The sequence below is a fragment of the Oncorhynchus nerka genome, linkage group LG18 (genome assembly GCF_034236695.1).
Source record: "Oncorhynchus nerka isolate Pitt River linkage group LG18, Oner_Uvic_2.0, whole genome shotgun sequence".
Lineage (NCBI taxonomy): Eukaryota > Metazoa > Chordata > Actinopteri > Salmoniformes > Salmonidae > Oncorhynchus > Oncorhynchus nerka.
Genome location: NC_088413.1, coordinates 76694536 through 76713227, shown reverse-complemented (window position 1 = coordinate 76713227; position 18692 = coordinate 76694536). Strand labels below are relative to the sequence as shown.

At 42.7% G+C, this 18692-nt stretch overlaps 1 protein-coding gene across 1 annotated transcript in view; it reads left to right on the top strand.

Annotated features, from left to right (window-relative positions):
* Window positions 1-18692, top strand: part of LOC115146695 (uncharacterized) — a 30315-nt gene that overhangs the window by 5053 nt on the left and 6570 nt on the right. Inside the window, exons 12-34 of the mRNA XM_065004360.1 lie at window positions 74-229; window positions 564-778; window positions 1397-1482; window positions 1623-1750; window positions 1900-2025; window positions 2195-2385; window positions 2528-2619; window positions 2863-2990; window positions 4697-4821; window positions 5261-5381; window positions 8486-8698; window positions 8884-9054; window positions 9258-9404; window positions 10037-10089; window positions 10872-11004; window positions 11090-11172; window positions 12597-12723; window positions 14348-14538; window positions 14647-14737; window positions 14843-14966; window positions 15097-15278; window positions 15486-15641; window positions 15728-15861. Coding sequence (XP_064860432.1) covers window positions 74-229; window positions 564-778; window positions 1397-1482; window positions 1623-1750; window positions 1900-2025; window positions 2195-2385; window positions 2528-2619; window positions 2863-2990; window positions 4697-4821; window positions 5261-5381; window positions 8486-8698; window positions 8884-9054; window positions 9258-9404; window positions 10037-10089; window positions 10872-11004; window positions 11090-11172; window positions 12597-12723; window positions 14348-14538; window positions 14647-14737; window positions 14843-14966; window positions 15097-15278; window positions 15486-15641; window positions 15728-15861 — 3173 coding nt within the window. The remainder of the gene's footprint in view (window positions 1-73; window positions 230-563; window positions 779-1396; window positions 1483-1622; window positions 1751-1899; window positions 2026-2194; window positions 2386-2527; window positions 2620-2862; window positions 2991-4696; window positions 4822-5260; window positions 5382-8485; window positions 8699-8883; window positions 9055-9257; window positions 9405-10036; window positions 10090-10871; window positions 11005-11089; window positions 11173-12596; window positions 12724-14347; window positions 14539-14646; window positions 14738-14842; window positions 14967-15096; window positions 15279-15485; window positions 15642-15727; window positions 15862-18692) is intronic.

Here is an 18692-nt window from a genome sequence, read left to right as displayed (position 1 = left end):
ATAACCTAAACATTGTCTTTGAGGTCCTTATGTGCAATGTCAGACACTTGTTTAAATGATTGTTGATCTCCAGGTGAAAGCAGCAGATCTCCTCACTCCCATCCAGCTGGCTCAGCTCGCGACGATTCCCTCCCAACTTGAAGGGGCACAGGGTGTCAACAAGATCATGGCAGCCATCAGTCCGGCTAACTTTGGATTGTTCTTTGACATACTCTCACCTGCCATTCAGGTACGTACAGCATCTGTCTACTAACCTTTCAGGTCCACAGCATTGATGTTTCTGATTAGAATTGAGGTTGTTCTACAATACTAAAATAGTTTTGAGAGACATTACTAACAAAAGTAATGTCTGTTGTTTATTGCGTTTTAGTTATATGTAATATCCACAATTCAGCATGTTGCTGTCAAATGCTATGTTTGAAAACTGTCAAAAGCAAGACTTTGCCTTTGAAATTGGTGACACTTAGCTCATTATTTTTTTGCATATGTATTTTCAGTTGTGTTATAACATTGAAAATATTAAATATTGAATGGCTTATTGACGTGTTTGAAACTTCTTCCAGAAACACATGAAGAACTACACAGAAGAGGTGAAATCAGCTTTCCTCCAGGTGGTGCTGGACAGCGGGAACCTGTCCTCCACCACCATCAACGACACACAATTCCTCGTTTGGCTCAGGGTTCGGCTGAACCCCCTCTTGCTGAACCTATCATCCAATCAAGTGACACCACTCTTCCGCATCATGAAGGATAGGGGCTGCAACAGCAGCCAAGAAGCGTAAGGAGAGATAACTAAGTCAAATAGCTGTCTATATGTGTTCTGATGTGCTATAGCTGTCTATATGTGTTCTGATGTGCTATAGCTGTCTATATGTGTTCTGATGTGCTATAGCTGTCTATATGTATTCTGATGTGCTATAGCTGTCTATATGTGTTCTGATGTGCTATAGCTGTCTATATGTATTCTGATGTGCTATAGCTGTCTATATGTGTTCTGATGTGCTATAGCTGTCTATATGTGTTCTGATGTGCTATAGCTGTCTATATGTGTTCTGATGTGCTATAGCTGTCTATATGTGTTCTGATGTGCTATAGCTGTCTATATGTGTTCTGATGTGCTATAGCTGTCTATGTGTTCTGATGTGCTATAGCTGTCTATATGTGTTCTGATGTGCTATAGCTGTCTATGTGTTCTGATGTGCTATAGCTGTCTATGTGTTCTGATGTGCTATAGCTGTCTATATGTGTTCTGATGTGCTATAGCTGTCTATATGTGTTCTGATGTGCTACATCAGTTCAAGATAATCTAAATTAACAAATGTAATAGAACATTTAAAATAGCTTTTTAGTGTGATATTTACACATATCTCTCGTTGTTTTTCTTCTGGAAACTTAGAATCTCATTATTAAACACTCTGCGGTCTACACTGACTAAAGACACACAGAGGGAAATCTACAGCAATACCTTACTCCTCCTGAAAGGTACGCATTTGGGTCTAAAACTGTGTTCTTCGATCCTGGTTCTAGGGACCTATAGTACAGTAATTCAGGTGCTTGTTTAAAATGATGGGCTATGTTAATTAAATACATTTATCTAAACTGCCGTTTTTCTTGTCTGACAGAGCCAACGCCACTGCGATGCTATGTAAACGGAAGCTTCTACTGGTTTTTGAGAAGCACGTTCCTTGGCTTTGGATTCCCCGACCTGTCAATGCTTTTCACGCTCATGCCAGACACACGCCAACCTGAGGTAATGGCAGAGGACCTTTTCTTCATCTTCATCTTCTTCTTCAATAATACAAAATTGCAATTAGAACAACTTGGGCCTAGTTCAAGTGGCTGTCCCCTTGCTTTTAATGATCGATTGATCAGTAATCCGTCATTCTCCTGGTGTTGCAGCTCCTGAATTCCATAACCTCCTCTGAGCTGAGTCAGTTCCTCAGTCAACCTGATGTGGTTGGCAACGGTTCCAACGTATGTGCTGTCTTCAACAACTACGCCAAGACGCCTGTCTTCCTGGAAACAGTATGCGGCTCTTCTACTTCCTGAATTGTATTCTTATTTTTGAGCGTACTTGGTTTTGTTGACGATTTGACACATTTTGTCTTTTGTGTTGTGGTCAGCCCAATTTGAATTGAAAAGAAACGTGTATATTGGGCATTTTCACCCCAACCCATCTTGTTTCTCACTTCAGGAGGATGTCCCTGATGCTGTGAAGCAGCTGACCCTTCCCTGCGTCTGGTCTTTAGCGCTGAACAGCGGCAATAGGTCAGAGGTCAATGCCTGGTTTGACCTCAGACTGAAGAACTACTTGAGGTTCCTTACCAGGAGCCTTGTCAGCTCATCTAAAGTGCAAAACGCCAGCTGTCTCGCATTCCAGAAACTGTAAGGGCTTCTTTGTTTAATGCCATTTTGAATTGACTGAAAGTATCATGAATCCTTTCTTTGCACCGTTGGATGATATAATATGTCAAACACTAACAGCATGCATAGCCTTTGTTCTGATCACATCGTTGTTTTGCTTCAGAGTCTCAGTCCTTGGAAGCGATTTCAGCTACAACATCTCTGACTTTGCACAGAGTGATGTATACATCACCATTAAGTCCTACCTGGGCACAGGTAAGACTTTGTGTCACTGGAAAGTTTGACACTGGATAAAAACTCTACTAAACATTCCTGTGTAGATATGATTATCTCCTGTAAAATCATTCTCATCTGAGATGATTATTCAGTCATAGAATGTGTTTTATCCATTTCAGGTTAATGACTAACATTTATTGTGGATGATGACAGTATGTGATGGTATCATGTAGCATGTGCATTGACGTAGGCTTGTTCTTCTTTTTGTCTCTGTAACCTTAGGTGGACCTAGGTGCTACAGCGCAAACGACCCAGAGCTGAACTCTACCGCCTGGTTTGTGAACTACATCGGTGGTTTTGTGACCTACCTCTCTCTGGAGGACTTCAACACCTTTGTTACCGCGAGTCAGGTATGTCCCTGATTTAGGCTGGCTGTCATGAGGATTTGATTTGATGTGATTTAGGGGCTAAATTAGGGCTGGGCGATTTGGCCAAAATCTCATATCCCTATGTAGGTCATTTCATATCTCGATAACAATACATATCACGATATAGCACATTTTCTGTAAATTCAATTAATAAATAGTTTTTATAAAATGACCACATGTAAAGGCCTATTTCTTATTACATTTTGAATTAAACTCATCAAATAAAAGGTACTTACTCATATTTGATTATTTCTCCTTTTATTTAGAGCCTTTTGTGCAAATTTTAAATTACGCATGTAACAAAATATAAAATATTAATGTATAAAATTAAATTTAAAAAAATTAAAACACTTCAGCTGTAGTTGCAAACAAAATAAATATAGGCCTAAAATATATATTTTTGGTGGGGCTTGCCTGTTTTGCATGTTGTTTTGGCATTAATATGTGACAGCATATCAATTTGCGTTTGGTGCCTTGGGTCGAGTGTTAGCACCAACTCATGAAACCCCCGTTTCTGGACCGTGTAAATTGGGGCCATGTCTTTGCAGATGTAAGTGGTAACGGCAGCTGTTATCTCCTTCCATCTTCATGGTTCTTTGCCATATGCTGTGTCGCAGGCAAAAGCCTCTTCCAACATCTGAGTCCGGGGTTTGTTTTGAGCACTAGACTGTACTTTTTTGGGGGTCTCATCCGTAGACTCTCTCCGTACTGTTTCACATGATTCTTGCGTAGGTGGTAATAGAGGTTAGTGGTGTTTGAGGCTGTTGTCGGGACCGGCCTGTTCCACATGACTCCTGCGTAGGTGGTAAGAGGTTAGTGGTGTTTGAGCCTGTTGTCGGGACTGGCCTGTTCCACATGACTCCTGCGTAGGTGGTAAGAGGTTAGTGGTGTTTGAGCCTGTTGTCGGGACTGGCCTGTTCCACATGACTCCTGCGTAGGTGGTAAGAGGTTAGTGGTGTTTGAGCCTGTTGTCGGGACCGGCCTGTTCCACATGACTCCTGCGTAGGTGGTAAGAGGTTAGTGGTGTTTGAGCCTGTTGTCGGGACCGGCCTGTTCCACATGACTCCTGCGTAGGTGGTAAGAGGTTAGTGGTGTTTGAGCCTGTTGTCGGGACTGGCCTGTTCCACATGACTCCTGCGTAGGTGGTAAGAGGTTAGTGGTGTTTGAGCCTGTTGTCTGGACCGGTCTGTTTCACATGATTCTTGCTTAGGTGGAAAAAGAGGTTAGTGGTGTTTGAGCCTGTTGTCTGGACCGGCCTGCAGCATATTTTGCAGAGGACGGTTTTATGGTCCGTGTCAGACTTTTCATACCCAAACCACGTCCATGCGACCAAAGTAGCCCCTCTTTTAAGTATGAGCTCTGTGTCTCCGTGCTCTGTGTCACGTTCACTCTCCTCCTTGTTAGTTTGTGTTGCAAATTTCCTTCCACACGTGTGCGCAAAGCGTCGTCCAATTGACTAAAAATATTGCCGTGAAGAGTGTGATTTGCGACACAACGAAATAAACGATAGAGCATTATATGAAACGTTAGACATTTTTCTATCGTCACACGATATAAATCATCATATCGCCCAGCCCTAGGCTAGATGTAATCTAAGGGGAAATATAACAATACACATTTTAACTAAACAGGATAACCATCCAGTGGTAAGACATTTCCTGAATAACAATGTTATTTTGTGTTTGAAGATCAATGTATTCTTGGAGAACCAGGCCAATATCAAGCTCTTCAACAACACGGCTATACCTGCTAACGTCACTTCCTACTACATCACACAGCTATACACACTGAACCCCACGTTCAACCCTCTGCAGTGAGTATCCATTTATAGTGGCAGTTGTTGTAGTGGTAGTAATGGTGGTAGTGGTAGTAGTGGTAGTAGTAGTAGTGGTAGTAATGGTGGTAGTGGTAGTAATGGTGGTAGTGGTAGTAGTAGTAGTGGTAGTGGTGGTAGTAGTAGTAGTAGTGGTAGTAATGGTGGTAGTGGTAGTGGTGGTAGTAGTGGTGGTAGTGGTAGTAGTAGTAGTAGTAGTAGTAGTAGTAGTAGTAGTACTACGATGGTCATAGTAAGGATGTTAGTAGAACTGTATAAGTAAGTAGGGATTGTAGTAATATATGTACTGTAGTGGCAGCAATAACAGAAGCTATTGAGGCAGCATTTCTCTAGTAATAGCATTATGACGATAATGGTTAGAACCCAACTGAAATGACACTGTAACAATGGTTTGTCTGGATATCTTGTTTTCCTTCAGACTGCCTGGCTTCTTCCTGTGTGAGGTCCCAAGTACGGCCTATAACTCCCTGAGCCAGACAGCCAGTATGGAAATCCTGGACCGTCTGCAGCTGTTCTGCAATGGAACTAAAGACCCTCAGGTACATGATTAGAAATTAAATGGAGGGCCCTCAGGTTCATGATTAGAAATAAAATGGAGGACCCTCAGGTACACGATTAGAAATCAAATGGAGGACCCTCAGGTACACGATTAGAAATAAAATGGAGGACCTTCAGGTTCATGATTAGAAATAAATCGGAGGGCCCTCAGGTTCATGATTAGAAATAAAATGGAGGACCCTCAGGTTCATGATTAGAAATAAAATGGAGGGCCCTCAGGTTCATGATTAGAAATCAAATGGAGGACCCTCAGGTTCATGATTAGAAATAAAATGGAGGACCCTCAGGTTCATGATTAGAAATAAAATGGAGGACCCTCAGGTTCATGATTAGAAATAAAATGGAGGACCTTCAGGTTCATGATTAGAAATAAAATGGAGGACCCTCAGGTTCATGATTAGAAATAAAATGGAGGACCCTCAGGTTCATGATTAGAAATAAAATGGAGGACCCTCAGGTTCATGATTAGAAATAAAATGGAGGACCCTCAGGTACACAATTAGAAATAAAATGGAGGACCCTCAGGTTCATGATTAGAAATAAAATGGAGGACCCTCAGGTTCATGATTAGAAATAAAATGGAGGACCCTCAGGTTCCTGATTAGAAATGGAACAAGGAGAACAGACATAGTTCTAAGTTTCACATGATATGCTTATGTCAAGTGACAATTTTAGCATGTAAATCTTGGTGGGGCAAACAAAACAAATGTGGGATGCATGCCAGAAAAGCCACAACACAACACTAAACAATACATTAATTGCACTATAACGGTGACAAACGGTGCCCACAAACTGGTTAGAGTCCCGATAGCAGTCCCAACACCTTACCACTGCTACAGTTCATTCAGCCTCATTTGCTGCCTTTTTAAAAAAACATAGCTGATATGGCTGATTTGCTTAAACAAATGTGGTTTCTACTGACAATTGAGATGTACAAACTATGGCATAAGGGGACAACAAGCGGATAAGAGGAAATCCATCATTTCGATTAAGACCTTAATGAGCGAGAGATGACGGATGTAAACGAAAGGAGGATACCTAGTCAGTTGTACAACCTAATGCATTCAACTGAGATCAGAATAAGAGGTGCGGAGTGCTGCCTTAATCGACATCCACGTCTTCGGCGCCCGGGGTAAAATGGGTTAAGTGCCTTGCTCAGGGGCAAAACGTTGTCCGCTCAGGGATTCAAACCAGCAACCTTTCAATTACTGGCCCGACACGCTAACCACTAAGCTACCTGCCACCACGTTGTCTTCACAAATATTTGTTCAACCATTTTGAAATGTACAGCGACAGGATTCAGAACATGGGCCGTTCCTTACAAATAAACAAACAATGAAAGCTTTTACAATATTCAATGATTACATTTCTCTAAAACAGTTTATAGGCAAACAAGCCCACACCGGCCACGAACGAAGTGTTTACAATACCGCGTTGGTGTAAATAGACCTAATTATTAGGGTGAGGCACATGGGCTACTAACAGCTTACTACACAACATACAGCTAGTATAACTTTATCAGCTACATTATACACATCTCCCTGGCAAATTACATCATTCATACAGCAGCATACAATACATTTTTGGACTCACCTTGACTTGTGATGTGCTCACTTAAACATGTGAGTGGCGCAGTAGTTTTGTAATCAAACTTTGTCATCAAAGTCTGGCATTCTCTGGATTTATGGTGGGAACTCTGCAAAAACACACAACCACTCGGTTGAATAGCAGGTTACTGTTACTGATTTCTTTACACTGCTTGCAGTTAGCCACTAATTCCTTCCAAACGACTCATTGTTAAATTAGCGATTTCCAACTTGTTGTGTAATCTTTATGTGCAATGGCCCGATGAGCACCGATATCTATAATTTATCTTCATTATTTATCTTAGTATGATAAGGATTGAAAAGGATTTGCTAGTAGATTGTCGACTTGATTTACGACAATGACTGCTAGCTAAGACTTTGAAATGAAAATGTCAATCAAAGCAAAACTGGATTTGTTGTCATTCTATCTGTGGCCAATGACCTTGAGCCTTCTTGGACTGGCACTTTTAATATTTATTTAAATAAGCAAATCAGTTAATACATTTTTTTTTATTTACAATGACAGCCTACCGGGGAACAGTAGATTAGTGACAGATGTTTACTTTGTCAACTCGGGGTTTCGATCTAGCAACCTTTCGGTTCCTGGCCTAACCACTGAACTAGGCTACCTAACACTGAACTGGGCTACCTACCACTGAACTAGGCTACCTACCACTGAACTAGGCTACCTACCATTGAACTAGGCTACCTACCACTGAACTAGGCTACCTACCACTGAACTAGGCTACCTACCACTGAACTAGGCTACCTACCACTGAACTAGGCTACCTAACACTGAACTGGGCTACCTACCACTGAACTAGGCTACCTACCACTGAACTAGGCTACCTACCATTGAACTAGGCTACCTACCACTGAACTAGGCTACCTACCATTGAACTAGGCTACCTACCACTGAACTAGGCTACCTACCACTGAACTAAGCTACCTACCACTGAACTAGGCTACCTACCACTGAACTAGGCTACCTACCACTGAACTAGGCTACCTACCACTGAACTAGGCTACCTACCACTGAACTAGGCTACCTACCACTGAACTAGGCTGATACACCAGCTACCTACCACTGAACTAGGCTGATACACCAGCTACCTACCACTGAACTAGGCTGATACACCAGCTACCTACCACTGAACTAGGCTGATACACCATTATTTTGGAGCTGCCTTATACTCCAGAATGCAAAAAAGAGACTATGTTTGTATGCGGATTTAATAACTCAATGATTTATTTATTTTTTTACATTGTTTGCAAACTGATGTGTGACACATATTAATGCTAAAATTACAAGCAAAACAGGATAGCCTGTCGTAATCATCAATTCATCAACCCTATTTAGTGGTAGACTCAGTGTGACAACCAGGTCACAGTGGATGTTGATTCAAATGAGGATGACATGGGTAATTATGGCTTATCGTTATCTTTGTGTTTGCATTCTGTTTTGTTTAAAGACTAAACTCCTTTTTTCCCCCGGGCAGGTATCTGCTGCACTGGTGGCTAATTTCCACACTATCACGGAGAGCACTCTAGCAGCCATTGGGAACAGCAGCAGTGGCCTCACGACCACCCAGATATCCTCCATCTCTTCCTCGGCACTCGTGTCGTCCCTGGCCACACTCGGCTCCGTGAGCGGCTGGAACCTGGGCCAGGCTAGTGCAGTCATCCAGAGCATCATTACCGGAGGCTTCCCGGTGAGGGCGCCATCTTCTCTAGAGTCAGAGAATCATAGTTGCTTCTATAATCCTTTTGAGTACTTTCCTTTATTTTCGTAACAGCCTGCTATTTTATAATTCCAAGTTCTGCTGTATAGTTGGGATCAACATCTGTTTAATAAGATAACTTATATATTTTTTTTAATGAACTATTTGATTGACAGATCGACACTGCCTCCTCGTTGATGTCGTTTGGCACACTCGTTGCGGGCGTTCCGTCAGCGGCGATAGCGAGCATCCCAGCCACTGAGCTGTTGACAGCATCCCAGAGCTCTGTGTTTATCACCAACATGCTGGCTGCCCCACAGATTGTACAGGAAACCTACGTCAACAAGGTATCAGGTGTATCTGACAATGTTTTATTGGCTACAGATATTATTATTATTATTATTTATTTATTTTTTGTACAGTTTGTAGGTCACAGTGAAATATGAAGAAGTATGCACATTATCAAAATACTATATTTACCCTAAATTCTACAGCATGTTGTTTGCTCTAAAAAAAAAATGGTTGTCTTTCCATTGTCATTCCTTATTAGATAATCACCATCAACCAAAGCCCCAACGCGTTGGTTGTGAACGTACCTGATGCCATGGCCACACTGATCCCCAGGGCTCTCCTGACCTTCTCTCAGGAACCTGTGGACGTACAGGCTATTAACAGAAAGACATGGAAGCAAGAACAGGTTAGTAGTGTCTTGTCATCAGTTATGAACAGGCCTTCCCGATGAGCACAAGACAAGAGCAGGTCAGTGTCTTGGCATCATTTATGAACAGGCCTTCCCGATGAGCACAAGACAAGAGCAGGTCAGTGTCTTGTCATCAGTTATGAACAGGCCTTCCCGATGAGCACAAGACAAGAGCAGGTCAGTGTCTTGTCATCAGTTATGAACAGGCCTTCCCGATGAGCACAAGACAAGAGCAGGTCAGTGTCTTGGCATCATTTATGAACAGGCCTTCCCGATGAGCACAAGACAAGAGCAGGTCAGTGTCTTGGCATCATTTATGAACAGGCCTTCCCGATGAGCACAAGACAAGAGCAGGTCAGTGTCTTGTCATCAGTTATGAACAGGCCTTCCCGATGAGCACAAGACAAGAGCAGGTCAGTGTCTTGTCATCATTTATGAACAGGCCTTCCCGATGAGCACAAGACATGAAAAGACAGTGAAAAAAGACATAGGAAACAACATATTTTCATAGTCTTTCTGCACACTGGGTTTATTCATTCGTAGCAGGTTTCACGTGAACAATTTATGCATTTGGCGTGTATAGATATAACTGTCATTATCAAGACTCTTTCCTTGTCTTTGTGTTGTAGGCTGTTATATTCTTCGGGGACGTAGCGAGCAACGCAAGCATCGACTCGGAGGAGTAAGTTAAGAATGCGTTAACATGACATATAAACAAACCCAGATCAACTGTCCTATTGTGTCTTTCTGTCCTTCTACTTCCTGTCATGTTATCTCTCTCTCTCCTCTTAGTCTCTTCTCCCCTTAGTCTCTGGCCTCTTAGTCTCTCTCCTCCTACAGTCTCTTCTCCTCTTAGTCTCTCTCCTCTTAAAGTCTCTTTTCCTCTTAGTCTCTTCTCCTCTTAGTCTCTTCTCCTCTTAGTCTCTGTCCTCTTAGTCTCTTCTCCCCTTAGTCTCGGTCCTCTTAGTCTCTTCTCCCCTTAGTCTCTGTCCTCTTAGTCTCTTCTCCCCTTAGTCTCTCTCCTCTTACAGTCTCTTCTCCTCTTATTCTCTCTCCTCTACAGTCTCTTCTCCTCTTAGTCTCTCCTCCTACAGTCTCTTTTCCTCTTAGTCTCTCTCCTCTTAGTCACTTCTCCTCTTAGTCTCTCTCCTCTTACAGTCTCTCTCCTCTACAGTCTCTTCTCCTATTAGTCTCTCTCCTCTTACAGTCTCTTTTCCCCTTAGTCTCGCCTCCTACAGTCTCTCTCCTCTTAGTCTCTCTCCTCTTACAGTCTCTTTTCCTCTTAGTCTCCTCTCCTCTTAGTCTCCTCTACAGTCTCTTCTCCTCTTAGTCTCTGGCCTCTTAGTCTCTCTCCTCTACAGTCTCTTCTCCTCTTAGTCTCTCTCCTCTTACAGTCTCTTCTCCTCTTAGTCTCTGGCCTCTTAGTCTCTCTCCTCTTAACAGTCTCTCTCCTCTTACAAACAGGCTCTCTCCATCCGTGTTGCAAGGGTTCACATGTACATCAGCACAGTCCATGACAATCAAAACAGTGCACAGACTGGTTCATGCCTGCAGACCGAGGATCCTTAGGGAGAAAGTGGTGCTGAAAGAAACACAGGTCTGTGAGACATGAAGATGTCAGAGTTATGATGATAGCTAATACATCTCACACAGGATTACCTCTTATATCTTTTTTTCCACAGTTGACCTGCATGTACAATTTACTGAAAGACAACCTTGACCAGAGTTTTACAGACTATCCATCAGACATGCTACTATATTACAAGTAAGTCTAATCGTGATAATTATGTTATCGTGTTAATTATCTAATCATGTTTCTTAATTAAACCTGTTAATTATCTATCCTGTTAAAGCTGCAATATGTAACCTTTTGGGAAACCCAAACAAATTCACATAGAATTGTCTGTTATATATCTGTCATTCTCATTGAACGCACGTCTAAGATGCTGTCGATATATTCTGAGTAGTGCATCTTTAATTATCTGATGCTGTTCATGATCTAATCCTGTTCATGATCTAATCCTGTTCATGATCTAAATCCTGTTCATGATCTAAATCCTGTTCATGATTTAATCCTGTTCATGATCTAAATCCTGTTCATGATCTAAATCCTGTTCATGATTTAATCCTGTTCATGATCTAATCCTGTTCATGATCTAAATCCTGTTCATGATCTAATCCTGTTCATGATCTAATGCTGTTCATGATCTAAATCCTGTTCATGATCTAATCCTGTTCATGATCTAAATCCTGTTCATGATCTAATCCTGTTCATGATCTAATCCTGTTCATGATCTAAATCCTGTTCATGATCTAAATCCTGTTCATGATCTAAATCCTGTTCATGATTTAATCCTGTTCATGATCTAATCCTGTTCATGATCTAAATCCTGTTCATGATCTAATCCTGTTCATGATCTAAATCCTGTTCATGATCTAATGCTGTTCATGATTTAATCCTGTTCAAATCCTGTTCATGATCTAAATCCTGTTCATGATCTAATCCTGTTCATGATCTAAATCCTGTTCATGATCTAAATCCTGTTCATGATCTAAATCCTGTTCATGATCTAATCCTGTTCATGATCTAATCCTGTTCATGATCTAAATCCTGTTCATGATCTAAATCCTGTTCATGATTTAATCCTGTTCATGATCTAATCCTGTTCATGATCTAATCCTGTTCATGATCTAAATCCTGTTCATGATCTAAATCCTGTTCATGATTTAATCCTGTTCATGATCTAATCCTGTTCATGATCTAATCCTGTTCATGATCTAAATCCTGTTCATGATCTAATCCTGTTCATGATCTAATCATGTTCATGATCTAATCCTGTTCATGGTTTAATCCTGTTCATGGTCTAATCCTGTTCATGATCTAATATGGTTAATGATTTTAACATTCAATACTATACAATAATCCAGACAATACTATACAATAATCCAGACAATACTATACAATAATCCAGACAATACTATACAATAATCCAGACAATACTATACAATAATCCAGACAATACTATAAAGAAAATAGCATTTTAGTTCAGAAAAAAACTACCAGGAAATATAATTTGATTTTATAATCCTGTTGATGCTTCATATGAGTGATGTGTGGGTCAATGGGTTGAGGGAATATTTCCTTAGCTAATTTGTATTAATCTGTAATATTTGTTCATTTCCTTCCAGCTATGCAAAGGTTGAAAAAAGCAATTGCAGGTCCTACTTCAACGCGGCAGGTTCTGCAGACTTCTCTGTCCTCTCCAGCGTGCTGAACAAGGATGAAATGCTACTGGACAATGCAAAAAGCTGCTTGGTGAGTGGCTGCAGAGTTGTGTCCTTCGTCTATAGAGGCAGTATATATACAAAGCATGTGGACACCCCTTCAAAATTAGTGGATTCAGCTATTTCAGCCACAACCGTTGCTAACTGGCGTATACAATCGAGCACACTGACATGCAATCTCCATAGACAAACATTGGCAGTAGAATGGCCCGTACTGAAGAGCTCAGTGCCTTTCAACGAGGCACTGTAATAGGATGCCACCTTTTCAACAAGTCAGTTTGTCAAATTTCTGCCATGCTAGAGCTGCCCTGGTCAACTGTAAGTGCTGTTATTATGAAGTGGAAACATTTAGGAGCAACAACGGCTCAGCTGCAAAGTGGTAGGCCACACAAGCTCACAGAACAGGACCACAGAGTGCTGTCCTTAGTTGCAACACTCACTGCCGAGTTCCAAACTGCCTCTGGAACCAACGTCAGCACAAGAACTGTTCGTCAGGAGCTTCATGAAATGGGTTTCCATGGCCAAGCAGCCACACACAAGCCTAAGATCACCATGCACAATGCCAAGCGTTGGCTGCAGTGGTGTAAAGCTTGCCGTCATTGGACTGGAGCAGTGGAAACATGTTCTCTGAAGTGATGAATCATGCTTCACCATCTGGCAGTCCGACAGACAAATCTGGGTTTGGTGTAGGCCAGGAGAACGCTAGCTGCCCCAATGCATAGTGCCAACTGTAAAGTTTGGTGGAGGTATAATGGTCTGGGGCTGTTTTTTATGGCCTCTTAGTTCCAGTGAAGGGAAATCTTAACGCCACAACATACAATGACATTGTAGATTATTCTGTGCTTCCAACTTTGTGGCAACAGTTTGGGGAAGGCCCTTTCCTGTTTCAGCATGACAATGCCCCAGTGCACAAAGCGAGGTCCATACAGAAATGGTTTGTCAAGATCGGTGTGGAAGAACTTGACTGGCCTTCACAGAGCCCTGACCTCAACCACGCCGACTGCGAGCAAGGCCCAATCGCCCAACATCAGAGCCCGACCTCACTAATGCTCTTGTGCCCGCAGCAATGTTCCAACATCTAGTGGAAAGCCTTCCCAGAAGATTGGAGGCTGTTTTAGCAGGAAAGGGGGGACCAACTCCACATTAATGCCCATGATTTTGGACTGAGATGTTTGACGAGCAGGTGTCCACATACTTTTGTAGTGTATCTCCTGTGACCTTTTTAAGAAGTGCAGTGGCGCAGGATGTGACTCCTAACAGTACATACCCAGACCCCTCAGCTAAGTTAGATAACAGTCCACAGCTTTAATGAAACACTGATGGAATGTTGGAATGCAGTAACCGCTAAACAGGTTTCCTCATTAGCGTCTTAGTGTTTCTACGTTACCATAGTAGCATGAGTCAGAAAAGTCTGGTTCTCTTAAAACCAACAACAACACTATCATCCCAAGAGCAGAACTATCACCCCTTTAGTTCACTTTTTTTGCTATGGAATTGTGGAAAGGTTGTGGTTTCCTTAGCCAAAGTTATAGCCAATTACAATGACAGAATGTTGGAAAAGTTGGAGGTCAACAACGTTTTATAGAAACATATGATTCAAATGAATCACCTCTAATTAATTTCATTAACACATCACTTTGTTGCGTAATTTCTAGGGAATTAGTGAAGTGAGTCTTAGCAAAAACCACGTGGAGGTGCTGGGAAACATGGTGTGCACTATGAACGGCTCCTACATCCTAAACTCTGACCCCTTCATTCTGGAGAAACTGAAGAACTGCAAGGACTTCACCGAAGCTCAAGTCGCTGCCATGGAAACGCTCCTCATTTCAGGGACAACACAGTATGGGTATGTGAATGAGAACTTTTGTGAACAAAGTTTGTTTTGATTTTGATTAAATCACAAAAGTTGCACATGCAATAACAATACAATTTACAATATGAACTTGGTTTTCAGAAAAACAACTACATGGAATCAACAAACATTGGAAAACCTTGAAACCCTTCCACTATATCTGACCCAAAACTTCTGGAGCCTGTTCACAACAGTACGTTTATGCTTTACAATTTTTGTTGTGTGTTTACGCCTTTAAATTATCTTTGTAAAAAGGTGCAAATTATTGATCTAAAAATGTTTGGTTTGGTATTCACAGGAGGTAAAAGGGAAGTTCCTCAAGTCCTTTATGCCCCAGCTGAGGAAGCAGGAAACAGTGAAGAGGAAGCTGAAGACACTGTTCAAGCAGATCAACTCATTCAGCAGATCCAAGCGGGGAGCAGGTAAACTCACTATGCACTAAAACATCTTGGAGAAACAGCTTAGAGAATGATACATTTACTATGAGATTTTCATGGGTATCATATTTACATATGGGTCTGGTGTTTCTCACCATTGGTTGCTTTTCAAAAGGATGCATCACTGGCAACATCACCCAGTCGGTCATCGCAGACACCTCGTTCCCCTTTGGCTATGACATGACCCAGTTTGACCTCTGTCTGGACATCAGCGTTCTGAAAGACAATCTGGCCGCTTTCACTAAACAAGTCGATGACAACAACTTCCAGAAGATCATTTTAGTCAAACTAAACCAGGTAATGATGACATCAAAATGGCCGTTTCTCCCAGAACGGAATGAAAAATGATTGTATTCATAACAGGGTAGTGGCCATGCATAGATATGAGAAGGGATAGGTACGAGAATGTCATTACTCTCAGAAGACCAGTCCGGTTTATTGAATCGTTAGATCAAATGAGTGGAGGACCATAATCATAATAAATGCAAAAATTGTGTTCCACAGGCTTATCCATCTGGAATTGTTGACGAGCAGCTTAAGGTGCTGGGCTCTGTGTCGCGTGTGGCCACTCTTGATGACATCACAAAGTGGAGCATCACCAAAATCGACACACTGTCAGCACTGATGGCCTTTGGTGATGGTCCATGGGAAACAGCGAAGGTATATTAAGGAAAGAGATGTTTGTACCTTTTTTTTTTGTATGTCGCTTTTCTCTAATACAGGTCTCTTTCTGTTGATGCATTCAGAGTAAGGCAATCATCACAACATACTTGAACACGTCAGGTAACTCCTTGGGGAGCTCTGAGTTAAATGCTGTTGGTGCTAATCTGTGTTCTCTGGATGTGAGCGTACTGAAGACCATCACGTCAAGCAGTCTGAAGTGAGTATATCTGACCTGCTCAGCAAAAAAACTGCTAATGAATTATTTCACAGTTCTGTTAACCAACTCATGGATAACAATGAGACAATATGTCAGCTAAACTGTAGTCCTGGGTAACAATGAGACAATATGTCAGTTAAACTGTAGTCCTGGGTAACAATGAGACAATATGTCAGTTAAACTGTAGTCCTGGGTAACAATGAGATAATATGTCAGTTAAACTGTAGTCCTGGGTAACAATGAGACAATATGTCAGCTAAACTGTAGTCCTGGGTAACAATGAGACAATATGTCAGTTAAACTGTAGTCCTAAATAACAATGAGACAATATGTCAGTTAAACTGTAGTCCTAAATAACAATGAGACAATATGTCAGCTAAACTGTAGTCCTGGGTAACAATGAGACAATATGTCAGTTAAACTGTAGTCCTAAATAACAATGAGACAATATGTCAGTTAAACTGTAGTCCTAAATAACAATGAGACAATATGTCAGCTAAACTGTAGTCCTGGGTAACAATGAGACAATATGTCAGTTAAACTGTAGTCCTAAATAACAATGAGACAATATGCCAGTTAAACTGTAGTCCTGGGTAACAATGAGACAATATGTCAGTTAAACTGTAGTCCTGGGTAACAATGAGACAATATGCCAGTTAAACTGTAGTCCTAAATAACAATGAGACAATATGCCAGTTAAACTGTAGTCCTGGGTAACAATGAGACAATATGCCAGTTAAACTGTAGTCCTGGGTAACAATGAGACAATATGCCAGTTAAACTGTAGTCCTAAATAACAATGAGACAATATGCCAGCTAAACTGTAGTCCTGGGTAACAATGAGACAATATGTCGGTTAAACTGTAGTCCTGGGTAACAATGAGACAATATGTCAGCTAATCTGTAGTCCTGGGTAACAACATTTACATTTACATTTAAGTCATTTAGCAGACGCTCTTATCCAGAGCGACTTACAAATTGGTGCATTCACCTTATGACATCCAGTGGAACAGTAGTGCATCTAAATCTTTTAAGGGGGGAGGGGGTGAGAGGGATTACTTTATCCTATCCTAGGTATTCCTTAAAGAGGTGGGGTTTCAGGTGTCTCCGGAAGGTGGTGATTGACTCCGCTGTCCTGGCGTCGTGAGTGAGTTTGTTCCACCATTGGGGGGCCAGAGCAGCGAACAGTTTTGACTGGGCTGAGCGGGAACTGTACTTCCTCAGTGGTAGGGATGGCGAGCAGGCCAGAGGTGGATGAACGCAGTGCCCTTGTTTGGGTGTAGGGCCTGATCAGAGCCTGGAGGTACTGAGGTGCCATTCCCCTCACAGCTCCGTAGGCAAGCACCATGGTCTTGTAGCGGATGCGAGCTTCAACTGGAAGCCAGTGGAGAGAGCGGAGGAGCGGGGTGACGTGAGAGAACTTGGGAAGGTTGAACACCAGACGGGCTGCGGCGTTCTGGATGAGTTGTAGGGGTTTAATGGCACAGGCAGGGAGCCCAGCCAACAGCGAGTTGCAGTAATCCAGACGGGAGATGACAAGTGCCTGGATTAGGACCTGCGCCGCTTCCTGTGTGAGGCAGGGTCGTACTCTGCGGATGTTGTAGAGCATGAACCTACAGGAACGGGCCACCGCCTTGATGTTAGTTGAGAACGACAGGGTGTTGTCCAGGATCACGCCAAGGTTCTTAGCGCTCTGGGAGGAGGACACAATGGAGTTGTCAACCGTGATGGCGAGATCATGGAACGGGCAGTCCTTCCCGGGAGGAAGAGCAGCTCCGTCTTGCCGAGGTTCAGCTTAAGGTGGTGATCCGTCATCCACACTGATATGTCTGCCAGACATGCAGAGATGCGATTCGCCACCTGGTCATCAGAAGGGGGAAAGGAGAAGATTAATTGTGTGTCGTCTGCATAGCAATGATAGGAGAGACCATGTGAGGTTATGACAGAGCCAAGTGACTTGGTGTATAGCGAGAATAGGAGAGGGCCTAGAACAGAGCCCTGGGGGACACCAGTGGTGAGAGCACGTGGTGTGGAGACGGATTCTCGCCACGCCACCTGGTAGGAGCGACCTGTCAGGTAGGACGCAATCCAAGCGTGGACCGCGCCGGAGATGCCCAACTCGGAGAGGGTGGAGAGGAGGATCTGATGGTTCACAGTATCGAAGGCAGCCGATAGGTCTAGAAGGATGAGAGCAGAGGAGAGAGAGTTAGCTTTAGCAGTGCGGAGCGCCTCCGTGATACAGAGAAGAGCAGTCTCAGTTGAATGACTAGTCTTGAAACCTGACTGATTTGGATCAAGAAGGTCATTCTGAGAGAGATAGCGGGAGAGCTGGCCAAGGACGGCACGTTCAAGAGTTTTGGAGAGAAAAGAAAGAAGGGATACTGGTCTGTAGTTGTTGACATCGGAGGGATCGAGTGTAGGTTTTTTCAGAAGGGGTGCAACTCTCGCTCTCTTGAAGACGGAAGGGACGTAGCCAGCGGTCAGGGATGAGTTGATGAGCGAGGTGAGGTAAGGGAGAAGGTCTCCGGAAATGGTCTGGAGAAGAGAGGAGGGGATAGGGTCAAGCGGGCAGGTTGTTGGGCGGCCGGCCGTCACAAGACGCAAGATTTCATCTGGAGAGAGAGGGAGAAAGAGGTCAGAGCACAGGGTAGGGCAGTGTGAGCAGAACCAGCGGTGTCGTTTGACTTAGCAAACGAGGATCGGATGTCGTCGACCTTCTTTTCAAAATGGTTGACGAAGTCATCTGCAGAGAGGAAGGAGGGGGAGGGGGAGGAGGATTCAGGAGGGAGGAGAAGGTTGCAAAGAGCTTCCTAGGGTTAGAGGCAGATGCT